At 33.1% G+C, this 19,121-nt stretch overlaps 2 protein-coding genes across 3 annotated transcripts; both read right to left on the bottom strand.

Moving 5' to 3' along the window:
• Positions 1-7,280: 7,280 nt before the first annotated feature.
• Positions 7,281-10,754, bottom strand: LOC140967782 (protein WEAK CHLOROPLAST MOVEMENT UNDER BLUE LIGHT 1-like). 2 transcript variants are annotated; one of them, XM_073428518.1, is made up of 3 exons: positions 10,395-10,754; positions 9,305-9,778; positions 7,281-9,197 (listed from the first exon to the last, which is right to left on the bottom strand). In XM_073428518.1, the coding sequence occupies exons 2-3, from the start codon at positions 9,764-9,766 to the stop codon at positions 7,332-7,334; spliced, it is 2,328 nt and encodes a 775-aa protein (XP_073284619.1). In that variant the 5' UTR covers positions 9,767-9,778; positions 10,395-10,754; the 3' UTR covers positions 7,281-7,331. The 2 variants fall into 2 exon arrangements, with proteins under 2 accessions (XP_073284619.1, XP_073284628.1); XM_073428527.1 differs by having other exon boundaries at positions 10,631-10,754.
• A 6,917-nt stretch (positions 10,755-17,671) lies between these two features.
• Positions 17,672-18,313, bottom strand: LOC140957099 (uncharacterized). The gene has a single exon (XM_073414220.1). The coding sequence runs from the start codon at positions 18,311-18,313 to the stop codon at positions 17,672-17,674; it is 642 nt and encodes a 213-aa protein (XP_073270321.1).
• Between the last annotated feature and the right edge of the window lie 808 nt (positions 18,314-19,121).

Here is a 19,121-nt window from a genome sequence, read left to right as displayed (position 1 = left end):
CGGTTTATATTTATAAATTATTTAAATAAAACACGGTAAAAGATCGTTGTGATTTGAGCCGTCAATTTAGGTTGGGTCTGTCGGTTTGTCCTGCACCGCCATACAGTTTAAGTGAGTTGGGTTGAAATTTTGTCGACTCATTTAAAGGTGAGCCGAAATGAGCTCGCACGAGTTTATATTAAACATCTATATATCTAATTTTATCAATTTTCAATCATGAATTCTTGATATAAAATGAAAAATATCAGTTTGATTTCAAAATTGTGATGTTACTATCTTGTATAAAAATTGTGGGTTGTTGAAACATTTTGGCAGTCACTCAAAATTGAGTGTCAAAGTTGACATTTGAGTTGTATTTTTGGATTCCTGACAATGTGTTCGTCAACATATTATTTTTAAGTTAGTTTTATCAGTATTGTGAGGAGTAAATATGTTTATTACAATATATAAATACTATCATATCTTTAAATTAATATTCACTTTCATGTTTGACATATTATGGGTCTTGGTAAAATTAAGAATAATAAATTCAAACAAACGAATACACAAAAGTCTGGGGCGAAACCAGAATTATATGGTAGCGAAAATTAATATATAAATTTTTAGTGAATTTATCGATGTTAAGATGTATAACAAATCTTATATCATAATATATAAAATTTCAACCTTATAAATGAAATAAATCAAACATATATGAAATATACAAAATTTTATTACATATACAATCAAGTAATTTATTATAATTTTATTTTATTCTACAAGAATTCTTGTCAAACTCGGTGATTGCGGATTTAACATCTATTAAATAAGCAAACTAAAGAGCGTGTCAATTAAACTAATTGAGTAATTACATATTCTTGAATTTTCTAATTAATTTTTTATCTTGATAATCTGTTTCATTTAATATTTTAAATTATAAGACACCATTATTATAACTAAAGACACGTTTTTTTTTTAAATATTCATAAGGGCTCAATCACTAACTCATATGGAAAAACATTTATCGACATACTATATTGAAAACACTCTAATTAATTTAGCGCATTTGCTGAAAATTTTCTAATTAATTAAGAAAAATTCATTTACAATAATCATATTTAATCTTTTTGGACCAACACCATTTATTTTATAAGATATTCATCGCAATTCTTTATTTGTATGTTAATCTTTAAATCTGAATTATGATGTATATTGTTTTTCTAAAAGTTCTTAAATAATGATTTAATACATTTATTCGACACTTCAATATTAACATTTTAAAATATATTAATTTTATATTGTATGATTGCAACACTTCTAATCATGATTATAAAAATTCATAAAAATTCTAAAAATGAATTAGGTAGAACATAAAAAATTACACAAGGGAAATATAATTTTCATATTAAATTTATTTTTCAAGATATATTCTTCCTTGTTGATATGATATTTAATATTTAATTACGGTTTTGCCTTTCTAGATAATTATGTTAAGATTTTATTGTGATATAATATATTCCTTAAATTTAATTTGCTATTGATAAAATTATGTGGAATATTGAGTTTTACCTTCTTAGATATTATATTTATGATAAAGATCTTCTAGATATAATATTTATGATAATGATTTACATGATATGGTATTATTGATTTTGTTTCTAATAGAATTCTTGTATACCATATCTTATAGATTTCCGTCAAGATAAATCATAGAAGATGAGACATTTATAAATAAGAGATGTAGATGCAAAAGCACAGAGAGAGAAGAAAAATTCAGAGAGTTCATGTGTAAGATTTTTTGTGGAAGAGATTTTCGTGAAAGGAGTTTTTCGTAGAGATAGTTTTTTGTTGAGGTGATTTTCGTGGGAGTTTTTAGTGGGAGATTTTCGTGGTGTTCTCTTCTCTCGATCAAATATACATGCACTTATGCACGTAATAGATTTCAGAGAAATATTTCTTCAAGGGACGTGATGTTGTGAAGAGTGCAGATATCGAGTGTTGCCTTGAATGTTGGAAACATCTCAGACAACATCCGTGACGAAGTTGGCTGAAGATCATTTTTGTTGCTCCAGTTTTTGGCTCATGCTTTTGCTTTCTTGAATACGTTTTTATTCTGGTTATTTGTTTTTAGAAAGCGTTTATTTTCTCAACGTGTTAAGGAAATTGATTTTTGTGAAAATCACTAGAAATAGGTTTTTGTAAACAGTTTGGTTTTCTAGTGATTAATTTTTGCCCTGAGGCACCGTACAAGTATTTATATATGTGCATATTTAATCTTGTCCATTTATTTAGTTAAAATTGATTTGTGTTACAAAATATAATATTATGCTGCATGTTGTCTTAAATGTTGTAACATTTGACACAACACTTAATTCTGATAAAATACAAATTAACAGTCTTACTCTACTACTGATATATTTATTATTCACTAGTATCTGTCGAATAATATAAATCCTAACATACACAATTAATCAAAAGACAGAAAATAAAAACTAAATAATTGTCTATTACATATAAACTACTAATACCGACTTCTAAATATTGAAGTCAGTGAGAGTTGAGGCCACTATGTACTAAAAAAATAAAAAACTGATGCTTGAATGAGTCACACTGCAATGTTAGTGAAGTAAAAACGAAGGACAAAGTGAGTTAATAAAAATATTATAATGAGCTAAGTTGAATGAGACTCATATATATAAATATTTCATTTGGTCTCACCTTATGTTTTGTCACTGTGNAAAAATCTGCACAGGTTCTCGGCCATGTGTTCATGTTTCACGTTTGTAATGTTTTGTTGATTTCAGGGGTTGCTTCGATTCCAGGCTCTCAAGGCTGCTTCTAGGAATGTTTTAGAGTGTGTTAGGGTGTTATTGGTCCATTGGGTTACATCCATACACGCACAAACAAAGATATGACAGCAACATTTTTATGAGCACAGAATTTTGGGGTCACAGTTTCTGTCATTAGATTGTTTACAGGGGTGTTCGAATCTTGGCTGTCCTAGGGACTGTAGCCATCATTAGAGCCCTTCCTTATCATGTCTAGGACGTGACCAAATCATCTTTTCAAAGCTTGTTTCATAGATCCCTCAGATTTTTACAGAAACATGACAAGTGCTCTTCGGTTTTCAAAATCTGATTTTTGGTGTGAGTAACTTTCGGTTTTTTGGAGATGTTGGATGAATTGTGGTTGGCTCCTAGCCCGTAGCCATGGTTTATACAACACTCCATCATGTCTAGACCGAGCCATGGTCGCTCAAATGGCCATTGGAACGATACAAGACAACAAAACAATGCAATACATCACACTATACAGAAAGTGGCTCTCTCGGTTTTGAGCTGTGAGTGTCCTAGGTGTTTGCTTGGTTTGTGGTTGGCTTTTAGCCCTTAGCCATGGTCCAAGCCATGTCTAAGGATGTTGGTAAGAGTCTCTAGTCGATGTTTCAAGCAAATAACCGTTTGTTTCAGAGTTTCACCCTAAATAAGCAACACAGCCGCTGCTGTAATTTATGTTTTTGACAGCAGCCTTGGGTCACGGTTTTGGTGTTTGTTTANCTCATTAAGGTAGTGTCCAGTCCAAGGCCATGGGCTAAAAGCCAACCAAGAACTTAAACAAACACCAAAACCGTGACCCAAGGCTGCTGTCAAAAACATAAATTACAGCAGCGGCTGTGTTGCTTATTTAGGGTGAAACTCTGAAACAAACGGTTATTTGCTTGAAACATCGACTAGAGACTCTTACCAACATCCTTAGACATGGCTTGGACCATGGCTAAGGGCTAAAAGCCAACCACAAACCAAGCAAACACCTAGGACACTCACAGCTCAAAACCGAGAGAGCCACTTTCTGTATAGTGTGATGTATTGCATTGTTTTGTTGTCTTGTATCGTTCCAATGGCCATTTGAGCGACCATGGCTCGGTCTAGACATGATGGAGTGTTGTATAAACCATGGCTACGGGCTAGGAGCCAACCACAATTCATCCAACATCTCCAAAAAACCGAAAGTTACTCACACCAAAAATCAGATTTTGAAAACCGAAGAGCACTTGTCATGTTTCTGTAAAAATCTGAGGGATCTATGAAACAAGCTTTGAAAAGATGATTTGGTCACGTCCTAGACATGATAAGGAAGGGCTCTAATGATGGCTACAGTCCCTAGGACAGCCAAGATTCGAACACCCCTGTAAACAATCTAATGACAGAAACTGTGACCCCAAAATTCTGTGCTCATAAAAATGTTGCTGTCATATCTTTGTTTGTGCGTGTATGGATGTAACCCAATGGACCAATAACACCCTAACACACTCTAAAACATTCCTAGAAGCAGCCTTGAGAGCCTGGAATCGAAGCAACCCCTGAAATCAACAAAACATTACAAACGTGAAACATGAACACATGGCCGAGAACCTGTGCAGATTTTTAGAAATTGTTGCTGTCAAATTTCGATTTTACCTCATGAATCCTGAACATATAATGTTTAAAAATATTTATAGGACTTGATTGAAGAGCAAAGAAACAATATATACATGCCTGAAATTTGTTTTGAACAAAACAAATCATTACGACGAATACGTGCGGCGGAGTCGGTGTTGGATTTCCTTTGCTGTTTTCACGATTTCAACAGTTGGTTCTTTCTGATATTTCGAATGTAAGGGTGGGGGAAGGCTAGGTAGGGAAGGTGAATGATATAAGAGGTGTTAAATAAGTCTTGAATTGCATTTAGTTGAGAGTTACAAGTGAGAATTTGAATGGGAATTGAATTGTTTCTTCACCTTGCTGTAGCTGCTATTATTCTTTTATTCCAGCTACTAACTCACGAATCTAAGCTGCTATTTTCTGATATTTTTCAAGGGTGAGAGTGTGGGTTTGCTAGACAATGAAGGTGAGTGTTAAAAGGTGTCATTATATGCATTAAGGTGGGAATTACAAGTGTAGGCTTTGAATGCAATTTGAAATGATTCTCATTCCTCTTGCTAGCCGATACATTTTCTCCTTCTTGCTGTCTATTCACGTTTATTTGCTAGCAATATGGGCTGAGGAGCTTCAAGGAGAATTATGGTGCATGTATTACCCATAACTATGGAGGTTAAAAGTGAGAAATGATTACACTATGAAAACCATTTAGTGGTAAATTTGAATGAGGTTTACTACAATTTTTGAATTGTCTTAACCAAATATTATTACTACTTCTTGCATGGTATAATAGTANATCTATGTATATCACATATTAATATATCAACCTAAGTCCAGGTAATAAAAAACTACAAAATGAACATATTCATATTCAATGTACACAAATTATATAGTAAATATATATGACAATTAAGACAATGAAGTAGAATATATGTTCACATATAACCAAATATATAGACAAGAAGAACATTAAATAAAAATATTTTTCTAGATATAAATATTTTTTTATAACTTTTTACAGTGAGTTGGAGAAGACAAAAGAGAAAAAAATATTAACTCTTTTGGGTTACACAGAAAAATAGAAATGGAAGAAGTGTTTGTCATACAATGAATTCAGTTGCTAAATTAAATGTATACTATAAAGTTATATTTACTGTTCAAACTTTATAAATGCAATGAATTTTTCTCAAGATATACACAAATGTTCTCGTTAAGATATTTAAACAATTAGAAAAATTAAATATATTATTTCTCTGGAGGTAATACCAATAAAATAAGTGTCATAAGAGTCAGTAAAAAGATGATTTATTGTCAAAAATATTATTATTATAAATTGCAAATAAATGACAACATTTAATAAATATTTTTTAAAAATCAATCTATCAGTACTTTTTATGTGATGATAGATTAATTGTTATAATAATTAGGGGTGAGCATTCGGTCGGTTCTGTTACCGACCGAACCGAATTAGTCATAAACGGACCGAACTAAAATATTTAGCAATAACCGAACCAACCGAATTAATTTTCGTAACCCATGAAAACCGAACCGAATTAAAATGGGTTAATTTGGTTGGTGACCGAATTAACCTATTATTGTTTTAAAAAAATTTGTGATTTAACTTTAATTATATATGTAATTTTTTTGAACACTACAATCTACACAAATACATAAAAACATAAAATCACATACATCGCAAATTTTTCTTTAGAATTAGGGCTGATTTTAAAATTAAAAATTTAAAAATATATTAAAATTGATAAATAATAAAAATTTATTAAATAATAGTATTTATTATATCGGTTAATTTGGTTAGCCGATTTCAAAATTTCAAAAACCGTAACCGAACCGAATTAACCCATATAACCGAATTTTTTTAATTTGAAAACCGAATTTCCGAAATAACTGAACCGAATTTCCGAACTGACTCAGTTCGGTCGGTTAATTCGGTTTAACCGAAATTTTGCTCACCCCTAATATTAATGTGTAGTTTATATGTTATCAAGTATAAGTGTCTAATAAACTAAAGGTGATTAGGAAAGTAAAAACATCCAGTAGAAATTATTGTCAATTTACATGAAAGAAAATAATAATCAAACAACATTGTAAATAAAAAATTGCATATTATTGATTGTCGAAAAAGATTGTAATAATTGAATATTATAATAAAATATATGCATTATTCCAGAGGATATGACAAATAACAAAAGATAACAATATGATAAAAAAGATATGAGAAAAATTTTATTAGTTCAAATCTTTTTTTAAAAATTAAACAAATATGTTTTTTTTCAAATTAGTTACACATGCTAATTAACACGAATTGTCAAAATTTACAATACTATTATCATTATCTTTTATTGAGTTAACTAATTTAATTTGAAATTCTAATTACATCAACATATGTTTCCCACGTGCAACACACGTGCATTATTTCTAGTGTATATATATATATATATATATATCAACAAATTTGATGAAATTAAATAATAAGGAAGATTCAAAAGATTTATTTTTTAGTGAAGCTCGAAGTAAAAGATCAGTTAGAAATGAGTGTTATATTTTGTATAAAATTAAATTGCCCTCTTTGTATGTAAAACCGATGCCGGAATAGAATTTTGACTTGTTTGATGTAGAATACATGGACGAAGAGAGTTTTGATTCGTAGATGATATAAAAATCTTAGTTAATTAACCGATCGATAAAAAAAGATTGAATAGGTAGATTTGACCTCCAATGCAAGAAAATTGACAGTATGTAAAAACGGAAAAGAATCAATTGTATTCAAGAATCGCATGAAGTACAAATAAAATTAAAAAATTGAACTCCCTCCAATTATTCTGTCTTTCAGAGCAAAATTTGCCATTTAGGATTACAGAAAACCATCCCACCATGTACAATCAACACCACGTTTCTTACTGTATAAACTGATGTTTACTATGATTTTGATGAATGTGACTTCTTTCTGGCCAAGAACATAAAGACTCGAGGGAAGAATGATTTCTTCTTTTTCTTGGTAACTCTTATTTCTGGAGATGGATTCGTCTCCGTGTTACTCGTAAATGAACTTTGACTTGTCCTCCAGTGTGTAGAAGAATCGGGTGAGCTTATAGCATTCTTGGATTCTTTTTTCTCCTCAAAGCTTGCTCTCGAACTTTTATCCAAGCTCCCTGCTGCAGAAATGGATTCTCCAGCTTTCCGCCTATGCTCGTGCTCAGACCTCCAAGTTCTTAGCTCTTGTTCGACTCCCAATTTTCCTTCAGTCGCATTCTCGGCCCTCTGCAGAGAAGCTTTTAGAGCATTCTTTCTTTCGGACAATTCAAGATTGACTTCCTCTAGCCTTTTCAAACTCCTTGCCTCAGATTCTTTTGCTACCTCAACTTGAGAAAGAGCAGCTGCTATCCGTAGGTTTGCCTGCTCCTCTGCTTCATGGGCTTTCTTGCTAAGCTCATAGTATTCTTCCAAAGAAAGTGTTACTCCCGTTGGTGAATCCTCACCATCGTTCTTCCCATTAGCAGATTCGCTCTCCTCCAATGCATTAATAGCTGCCAGTGCCAATTTCTCAGAGGCCTTCGCAGCTTCAATTTCTTTTTGAGTAGCACGTAATCTACTTTCCAAGGTACTTGCTACCGCCTTTGCTTGTTCCGCTTCTTCCTTGGCCTTTCGAAGCTCTTCCCGAGCTGTTTCTGCAAGTTCCTTTACTCGTTCCGCCTCTTGAGCCACCTCTTGTACTTGCTTTGGAAGGTCCAACAGCTTCTCTCTTTCCTCTTTCTCTTTCTTTTGACCAAGAGCTATTTCTGACTTTGTCCTTTTCAGCTCAGCTTCCAGAGATCCAACTGCAATTGACGCCATTCCTTCCCTTTGTTTAAGAGCGGCTGCTTCCAATTTTGCTTTTTCCAGTTCCAAATTCAATGATGAAGCAGCCACCTTCAAGATCTTGACTTCATCAGTCGCTTTCTGGATGTTTACCTTCACTTCTTCAAGCTCATTCTTTGTTCCATCAATGGCCACCTCAATATCAGCACGGGTTTTTTTCAGTTCCTCGAGCCCAACTTCTGAAGTTCCTCCTTCACCAGTTTCAATCTTTACTAGTGATTCCATGTAAGCAGCCAATTCATCTTTCAAATCTTGCAGCAATGTCGTCGCAGAATCCAACTTTAATTTGAGATCCTTCACGGATAATATTTTCTGATTCAGTTTCTCAAGCTCCCCCTCAGCCTGTTCCAATTCCTTCTCGCAGATAAGAGTATCCTGTTCTTTTGCCATAACTGCTCTGGCTCTAAGTTCCTCTGCTTCCAGATGTGCCCCTTTAGCAGATTCCAATGATTCCTTGGCTGTAATAAGTTCGATAGTCAGGTCCTCAACTGATTTTTCGATTTCTTTAGACAGAGAGACAGCTTCTTCTGCTTTTTTCACAGCGGCATCTTTCTCGGCAACCAACAACGTGTAGTCTTTTCTTAGTTGTTCCAATTGATCTTTAACAGTCTGAAGCTCTGAAACAGCAGCCGCATGCCTTGCTTTGGCGACCTCGACCTGCGCCTTGGCAGCAAAGCTGACTTCATCAGCAATCCCTTGTTCCAATTCTTCGACTCTGAGCTTTGCAAGTTCAGAATCCTGTTTTGCCTGTTGTTCATTGGTTTGAGCTCGTTCAAGATTAAGCTTTAATTCTTCTATTAGCCTTTTAGTGTCGTCTAGCTCTTTCAGAACTTGTGTTTTTGCCTCTTCAGCGGCTTCAGATTGTTTCTTGCACAATGGTATCTCATCCCGGGCTTTCTCCAATTCTTGATCGATGATTTTACGTCTCTGAATGGACAACCAGAATTATTTAGAGCTAAACAAATCTCATGTCACAAGAAACGTAAAAATACACATAAGATGAAAGGTAACAGACATTAAAAACAAGATTATACCTCCACTGTCTGCACACGGTGAGCTTTCCAGTCGACAATCCCTCCGAACTTCGAAACAGCAGCTTTCACGGATTCAAAAGGGGCTGCTGTGTCGATTTGACCTCTTTCAAACTCTGAACTACTGGGAAGTTTAAACTGTTGTGCAGATTTTGAACTCCCACTAGAAATTGAGGGTACTTTCAGACGGGACCGCCCAATGCTACCATTTCTCCCTCGAGGGGATGAAACGGGAGCAATATAACCATCCTCAGGAGATGGCCTAGCAACTATTTTCGGTCTAATCGTGGTGTTACTATTGTTGGGGCTTTCAGGTGCTTCTGTAGACACATTGGATTCTACATTCCCCCCTTGGATCGTTGGTGCAACACCAACTGATAGACCCTCATCATTTGGAGATGAAAATACAGGAGGAGGCGAAGAATATGGAGGTGCATTAGCTTGAAACTCTTTAGCACCCTCCATTCTAACCAAATGCTGAGAGGAGAGTCAAACAAGAACTCAAGTGAAAAGAGAACAAAACTCTCGCAAAAACAAGAATTCAACAAGACCAAAAAATTAGTATCAATTCAATGCCTACAAAAACTACGAATTGAATAGATTACAAAGGTTAATCACCATGAAAAGGAGAAAGAATGACAATTTGAAATCCCTTTGAAAACACGAAAAGATGAAATACGTCAATTATGTATGTCATCCCAAAGAAAACACCTTCCTAAAGCGAAACTGAATATCCTGACAAAGTTATTCAATTATTTTCTCTATCATATGAAAATAACAATCAATAAAAAGAAAACAACAATAATCTAATTCAACGGTTCGTTTATATTCTCAATAAAATCTTGGTCTCAAACTGCATGCAAGAATCTTCAACGACAAGCAGATAATTACTGATAACATCAGAATCCATTTAGCAACCAACCAAAGATGCGCCAAATCCAATCCCAAATCCAATGCATCTCAAGAATTTAATCAATATTATATTCTTAATAATAACAATAAACAAAAAGGTACAACTAAAATAATTCCGGACCCAATTAAACCGAAAAATTCCCAACCAAGAAAATGCACCATAAAAAGAGAGAAAGCGTACCAAGAGTCACCAGAAACACCAAGAAAAGCCTCAAGTCCAATGGGGAGCTGCGAAGGCCCTCCCAATATTTGCCCACAAAAAGTAAGAGAAAAAATATACAACTTTTGTTTTCTAATAACTTTTTTTCAACACCCCACAAAATCTGGGAAATTCTTGCTCAGCCCAAAAATAGTAAATCACAGGTAAAAAAGTTTAAATCATAAAAAAAGGATTATACGGAGAAGAAATTAATAAACACTGCTGTGTTCCACAGATGCAGATACAAGATTGCATTGTCTGTAGACGCCCGTTGTGTGACAATGAGGTGAGCGTGAAAACACGTGTATGGAGCCTACTTTTGCGGATTGTTGCCTGTTTTCTTGGCCTTCAGGAATTCTATTTGTTTGAAAAAAAAATATTGTTTCATTATTTATTTATTTTATCAAGATTTATTTTTGGTGTCACACGAGAAGAAATCTTGAACGAATAACACACACGAGAAGAAATCTTGAAAAATGTACAACGATTCAAGAGCTTTTTTTTTCCCTTTCATCTATTTATTTAGTTAGTTAGTATCAGCCACGGTCACCTCAATTCTTGATGTGTTTACCCAAGTTTGCAGTGCAGCTATTACTCTTTCTATTTTTTTTTTCAAGAAATGAAACATGCGTTTACATTTGTATAGGCATTATTTTACACTTTAATTTTTGTTAATGTATAACAAATAATTAAATATAAACTAAAATGAAAAAACAACATCGATTCCTTCACAATTAATTGACATAACTAACAACACATACTTCCAGTTTTGAAGATATTAATCAAAATTAATCTGTTAAAGTACAAACGTTAAAGAAATAAAAAATGGGAAATCAAAATTAATCTGCTTAAGTACAAACATTAAAGAAATAAAAAAAATGAATTATCAATGTTAAGTATTGAAAAAAAAGCTAGTAATCTATTAAATTAAAAAACCAAGTAAATGGATTTTGAATGTATGACATGAATGGGTGTAAAATGACAAATTAGGTGTAGAAATTATAAATTTAGCAATTTGTAAACTTCGAAAGTTAATCTTGTTAGAATTGCATATACATATTATAATTTGTAAAAAAACTTATCGATTCTATTTGAAAACTGATTTAGCCAATAAGATCGAATGATATGAGTACTATCGTCTTTTTCTTAAAGCCCTATTTACATTTATTATAATGATTTTTATTTTCTTTCATATTCGTAGCTACATGATTATTGTTTCATGTGGAAATTGTGCTTAAAGAAATAAGAATGACGAGAGTGGAAGAAGTTTGTAAAGGTGGAAATTAATAGCAAGAAAAAAAGATAAGAGATGTGGTAAAAGAGGAAGAAACTTAGCTAGCTGCCTAAAATTGAACATCAAACATATGCTCATATTAAAACCTAATCAGATGACAACTCTATAATCAAGTTATTAGATATTTGAAAACTGAATATCAATATTGAATGCATCGCAACGAGTATGCAGTCTTTATACTTAATAACACTATTGATGTTGATGGATTTATGAACCAGAACTTCATTTTTCAAGATTTCAAAATATTAACTGTAATTTGATTCATTTAACAACGGATAAGATCACTAAAGCCAAATATTAATAAAAGAAATTTGAAAATTTATCAATATGGAAAAGATAACAATGACGAGCTTGGGATGTTTGGCCCGTTGGTAAAGCTCACATTTCCCCTTGTAATAGGTCCCAAGATTGAGACCTTCTCTCCCCCTAGAATAGGAAAACAAAAAAAAAAAAAAAAAAAAAAAAAAAAAAAAACAATGAATATAAGGTTTTTATACTTAAGGATCCAATTGATTGACTCATGACCTTGGTAACTTCGTTTTTTGTCTAGGAATCATTCTTTTTTGTCTTTCATCCAATATTTCAATTTTTTTATGCCAACCAAATTCCCCATTTGGAAATAAATTCCCAATTTAGAAATATAAGAGGATATGGCATGGGATCATAACAAGCAAAGTAGTGTTTAATTATCCGAGTGCAGCTATATAACTTTTTAGATATATATACTTGTATGTGTTGAGTTGTATATTTCTTTCCGTCATTAGATTCTATCTATATTCCGTCAATCTGAAACACATTAGGTTTATTAAGAATGTATTGGTCAATAACAGGGTCAGATTGTAAAATAATTTAATATTCATTTAGATTATGAACGTTATTAAACTCCAAAAGAAATTTGCAAATGGATTTATTGCTAAAATATGAATTAATTTTTCCACAAAAGTTCCCTTAAATTTTAGATTATTAACATTTGATTCAAGATTTCATGTTCATTACCGAAAAATACAGTTGCATATAGGTTTTTCATTATTTAATGGTATCAATTGGTCCATAAAGTGATAAATTTTACCTTGTACACGAAATGTACAAATTCCATCATTTCTTTAGCCAGAGATTTGTTGCAATGTACCCCTATTGATGTTAATGCAAACATGTTATTGTAGCTATTAACTCAATTATTGAATTCTTTAATATCTTCAACATTACCGAGATACAACTGTACAAACTCAAAAGGCATGTATGTAAATAAAAGATTTATTTCTCCTAATGAACAAAAAAATGTCAGCGGTTCTAAGTTAATACATTTTGCATCACAAAATTCACAATTTGGCACATTAGGCAGTAAATTTTCACTGCTTACTATAGATTTTTACGAGTCAACCTCAACATTTTCTGTATCAATTGTGCTTAGGCTTGGCATTTATTTTTGTTTTCTTCGTCAAATATTTTTTTTTTTATCAATCTACGATCTTCTAAACAAGCATATTTTGATCTTTTATGATATTTCAATATCTTATTGACTTCTATGACATTTTATTTTCTTCTTTGTGGCATTATGGCCAATTTGGCTTATTAAACAAGGTAAAATTGTATAACTTAAATGTCTTTAAGTTTAATCATGTTCAAAACTTCAAAATAAAACACATTGTAACACAAAAGTAAGGTTAATAATTGAGTACTTATTAAAATTAAACAGAAAACTAATAGAGGAAACACGTATGATTTGATACTACAATATCCAAGCAGTCCTATGGAGAAAGTGATATAAGCACTCAACAAATAAAAAATCAATGTTTGAATTCTACTAATTAATCTCTTAAAAATTTAAGCTGACGTATTTAAAAGTGTTTGGTATATGGAAATTTTGAAAGCAAAAGTGAGATGCCCTAAACCACGGTAATGTAAAATTTAGATATATAAAAATTTAAGAAGATTTTAAGTAAGAATTACTTGAAATACAAAAGAGGAGATATGTAACATAAAGAGAACGTTGAAATGTAATTCTTGTCAGTTAGATATTAATAAGCCAGCAGTTTGTTAACACGCAGAAATAGGCTCACTGATAACGTTTGAGCACAAAAATAGCCTAAGGTCAGAACAATTAGGCTATCAAATATTGAACAAGAAAAGGCTAATTGAAATATAAATAACGCGAGTTTATTTAAGACTGTTCGTATATTTCAATTACTCATAAGTCACCCTTCTTTCTTGCAGAATGATTTCACTAAAAGACTTTTGACAGTTACAATACTTTGCAACCGTCCACTTTAGCAGTACTTACCACATTACCTAATTGAAACTCTTAGTAACTCACTTAACAAAACTGATCAGTACACTTAATGTCAGATTACAAGTATTCAAGAAATAGAATACTAGTCACAAAAGATTCTTAATGATCTTACTAAAACACTCAAGTGTGTATTAGGAAACTTTTATTAGTTGGACTCTTTAAACCTTGAGGATGCTTGAAATTTTTCAAAAATGCAAGAGAGCTAAACCGACTTATATCTTTCCCTATTTATAAACTTTGATCCAACAGTAAGTAAAATCAAATCTGATATTCGGTACACATAGTGCAGACATTGATCACGTCATTTTCCAACTCTTTGTCATTTCTAACAATAGTACATTGCGAGTAGTGCTCAGGAAATTATGACATTCTAACATAAATCATAGACCGTTAAAATACGAAACACTTTAACCGACAATTCAGTTAGGCTTTCATACTTAACTTGGAGTAAACTTACGAATTCTAGGGAATGTTTGTATGATAAGTTTGGCTGATTGATTTATGATTCCATAGGCCTTATAAATCAGTCATTCTCTTAATTTTAGTTGGTCTCGTAATTCAATTCGGTATGCCTTGAAATATGGTTAAGTAATTTTGTTGAAGGACTTCGGTTGGCTTTCTAAAAAAACCACCAAAACTTAATTGATCTAACAATTTATCTCTTTTTGTTGTTTGAAAAAATCTGCACATATGTCACTTTGTATTAATAAGCTTTGTCACTGTATTCATTCAGTTGTAGTTGTGAATTTGTGATGAGAATCTCTGTGACTGCTAAAGTGCTTGGTTGATGATTCATTTTGTTTCTTCTGATCAGTCGGCTTATGATGATGTTCTATGGTGTCCCATTTCTTCTGACTTCTCAACTGACTTACTTTCACCTTGTTGTCAACACCGAGGGTCTTCAAAACCTCAAGCATGGAGGCCAGTTGAGTAGCAAGAGTATCAATCTTCGAGAAAAATTGATGATATACTTTGTCGATTTTCTTTTAAAGATGATCATTTGAAATAAATAACAGATTGGTAAGGTTCTGTGTAAGGATTCATTGATTCTTCTTCACACTATCTGGCCTAGTAAGAATATTTGATATATTTTTGGACAATGAGGTCACTTGTATCTAGTTCAAATGTCAAGGAAAGGTTTGGAAATACCTTGGAAACAATTTTGAGTGAAAGATTTTGTAAGGTCCAAAATACGATAACGTAATCCAACTGCGTGCAAATCTAGGAAAATTGAAAAATTCTTAATTAAATCATTTTAATTGCATTGATTAAATGTGGTGGGCATGTTTATATGTTTAAAAATATGGTTTTCTATTAGAATGTATAAAATTATGTTTTCAAGGATTATTCGAGACACGATAGAGGAACGGAGACAGGGGACTGTAAAGGAGAAATATTTTTATCAAATGATTATTTTTAATTATTTAATATATGGTATATTTAATAAGTGATTTTCGAAAATCATGTTTTGAGTTGTTTGTTGGAACATTTCAAGTTTGCAATCTTTATTTTGATGTTAACAAAATTTGTCAAGTTTTGTTTACAACGAATTTACCTAAGTGCGCAAAAAACTGAAACTGATCAGACTTCGAACTGATCAGTTACCGAGCCAAAACTGAAACTATCGAGACGCAAAATGTAAGTGCCAACTGATTGACCAAACTGAACCAGTCCAACTGATATATCAAAGTCCAGTTCAACTGCTTGTTCAGCTAATAAGTGGTTCAGCAGAAGATCTTCATAAGTCCGGCCAGCTGATGAAAAAGTTCAACTGATGAAGAGCCCAACTGACCAGTTCAACTGAATCAGTGAAATCGGTTCAGCTGGCGAGCCAAGTGATTTCACCAGACCAGTTCAAGACCAGTTGACAAGTTCAGAGTATCAGTTAGGAGCCGATCAGTTTGCAGAACAAGACAAGCTTATCTAATGGAATCCAGTAAAGCAAAGAAGTACAAGCTACTTCGCAGACGAAGAACAATAATGAACGTTGCAGCAGAACAAGACAAGACGTTCCAGAATGGGCGTCGAAAGGATAAGACAAAAATTTCGAGGAACAGATTTAAATTCCAACGAAAATATTTGATGAGTCTTGATATACGGTTACACTGCCCCTATATATAGGAGATCAAGATCATCAACAAAAAGAGGAATAGAAAAACAAGTGTGTGAAAAATATAGGGCATGCTCAAATCATATCAGCTTACAAGAAGCAACCGGCCCAGATTTGAGGGAAAACTTCAACGTGTTATCAGCTTAGATTAGAAGCACAATTCCCTCAGTATGTGAGAACAATTTAGTATTGTATTCATAGATCACACACGCACACACAATCACTGTGGCGCCCGGTTTAGGAATTCATACTTATTCCCTTACTAAGTGCCACATTTTCTACGATCTTTCTTTATTGAACTTCTAAATTTTATTTTTTTTACCATTATTATTATTAGAAAGATATTGTAGATAAAAATTTAAATATTTTCTATTATAATTTAAAGATTATTTACAAATATTTACATTCTTATTTCAAATATGTTTAATTATTTTACAGCGGAAGTTTAACATTCATATATACAATTATATTAATAGAAGAATGAATAATAGTTTCCTCACCTGATAACTTACAGTTTAGGCTTGATTAATAATCTGAGTTGCTGGAGCAAATCCTAAAAATATATTATGAATGATATTTATATGTTAGAGTTTTAAAGTAACTAGCTGATCATTTTCAGATTATGTTTTGTTCAAAATTTAACCCGGTTGATTTTACTTAAGTTTCCAAAATTCATATTAATTAGAAGGTATATCCAAACATTACGAAAGTTGGCCAAAAAGTCGGGAATATCATCAAGAACGTTCGGCCGCGGGAAAATCGCCGATCCGGCGGCGAGTGAGATACACGCGCCGACTGTTCCGGCGCGTGGCTGGCCGTCCGGCATCAACGCGCGGCCAGAATTTTTTCAGAATGCGTAACTTTTTATGATCTTGAATTCTTCTGTTGAAAGTTTTGTCAAATTCCTAATCGATCAATACCAGATTTAAATATCGTCCTATGGTGAACTAGGGTACTCCGGCATTCTGAAAATGTTAGTTTCGGCAATATTTTTGGATGACGGGTGGTATGTACCTCATCTATGCAACAAGAGGTACAACTTTGTTATTCAAGCCGACCTCTAGTTTGGTGTGTAGCTATAAGAAAAATGAGCGAAAAGTACCTAGCTTGAATACGGGATACCGTTGCCGTTTTGCGGAATGTCTTTGTTTGATTTTCTGGTTTTTGAGAAATCCTTTTGCGTCACCTCCAGTGCTATATTGCTTTATGATATGAGGTGAATAGTTGGTGATTTATCGAGATTTTTCGGAAAGGGGTATAGCTTTTTCTTCTATTTTTCTTCTCTTTTTCCCTTATNTCGGAAAGGGGTATAGCTTTTTCTTCTATTTTTCTTCTCTTTTTCCGTTGCCTCCTCTTTCCCTTTCCGTATTAAGTGTATTGTGATGTATTTTAATGTATTTCTAGATACTTTGGACAAATAAAATTTGTACCGACAAATAATATGATAAAATTTTAAAACTGAAAATAGTAAAATTTATACTAACAAAACTGCATTTATGCACATTTGTTTTTAGGGTGTCACAATACCCCCTCCTTTTTTAAAATCTGGTCCCCAGATTTAGGAGTTATTGGAATAAATGAGGATATTGGCATCTCAAATCTTTCTCTGTTTCCCACGTTGCTTCTTCAATGTTGTGGTTTTTCCATAAGACTTTTATCAACTGAATTGGTCGACCAGGGAGTTCCTTTATTCTTTGGTCCAAAATCTTCACAGGTTGTTCTTCATATGTTAGATTTTCTTCCAGATCTATCTGTTGGTGTTCAATCAATTGAGCTGAGTCTACTTTGCATTTCCTTAATTGTGATACGTGGAATACGTTATGTATATCAGAGATATTTTCGGGTAGAGATAGACGATAAGCCACTGTGCCTACTCGTTCTATCACTTCAAAGGGTCCAACAAATCGAGGATGCAACTTTCCCTTCTTTCCAGTACTCTTGATTCCTTTTCTTGGTGATACTTTTATTAATACGTAATCTCCGACTTCAAATTTCAAATCTTTCCGCCTTTTATCTGCATAACTCTTCTGTCGACTTTGAGCTGTTTGTATTCGTTGCCTGATAAATTGTATTTTGTCGATGTCTTCTTGTATAATGTCAGGCCTGATTGCTCGTTCTTGTCCATTCTTTGTGCCTCTCCATTCATCCATATCCCAGTTAAGAGGAGAGCGACATTTTCTTCCATATAATGCTTTATATTGTGCCATTTTTATTGAGGATTGATAACTATTGTTGTATGAAAATTCAACTAAAGGCAAATGTTTTCCCCAGTTTTCCCCAAAATCCAGCACACATGTGCGAAGCATGTCTTCCAATATTTGAATGGTTCGTTCAGACTGACCATCGGTTTGCGGATGTGCTGCTGTGCTAAAATTTAATTTGGTACTAAGGCATTCCTGAAGTTTTTTCCATAATCTTGACGTAAACTTCAGATCTCTATCAGATACTATGGTAGTGGGAATACCATGTAACCGTATAATTTCCTTCTGATAGAGTTCAGCCAGTTTTTCCACCCCATATTTGTGACTTATGGGTATGAAATGTGCTCACTTGGTCAAGCGATCAACGATTACCCATATGCTATTAAAACCTCCTAGGAGCTGGGGTAATTCGGTCACAAAGTCCATAGTTATTTGATCCCATTTCCATTCTGGTATAGGAAGTGGTTGCAAAAGACCTGCTGGTCTTTGATGTTCAGCCTTTATCATTTGGCAAGATAGGCATTGTGAAATGAAATCTGCAATATCTCGTTTCATTGCTTTCCACCAGAAGTGTTTTTTAATCTCTTGGTACATCTTAGATCCTCCTGTATGAATGCTGATCCGAGACTGATGTGATTTTTCCATTATTTCCTTTTTCATTGAGCTAGGCACACAAATACAGTCATGATAGCATAGTATTCCTTGTGAGTTGGTGACGAAATTGGTATCAGTACGGAGTTTTGAAAGTTCTTGGTCCAATTCTTGATTTTGCTTAATTCTGGTTTGAAATTCAGGTTCGATTCTCAATCCAACC

This window comes from Primulina huaijiensis, chromosome 2, assembly GCF_012295235.1.
Source record: "Primulina huaijiensis isolate GDHJ02 chromosome 2, ASM1229523v2, whole genome shotgun sequence".
Classification (NCBI taxonomy): Eukaryota; Viridiplantae; Streptophyta; class Magnoliopsida; order Lamiales; family Gesneriaceae; genus Primulina; species Primulina huaijiensis.
This window is presented reverse-complemented; position numbering and strand designations above follow the sequence as displayed.

Excerpts from the sequence above, each read along its gene's own strand:
- LOC140957099 (XM_073414220.1), bottom strand. The coding sequence starts at position 18,313 with ATGGCACAATATAAAGCATTATATGGAAGAAAATGTCGCTCTCCTCTT.
- LOC140967782 (XM_073428518.1), bottom strand. The coding sequence starts at position 9,766 with ATGGAGGGTGCTAAAGAGTTTCAAGCTAATGCACCTCCATATTCTTCG. Across the intron at positions 9,198-9,304 it reads ACCGTGTGCAGACAGTGGAG|AGACGTAAAATCATCGATCA; the intron begins GTATAATCTTGT and ends TTGTCCATTCAG.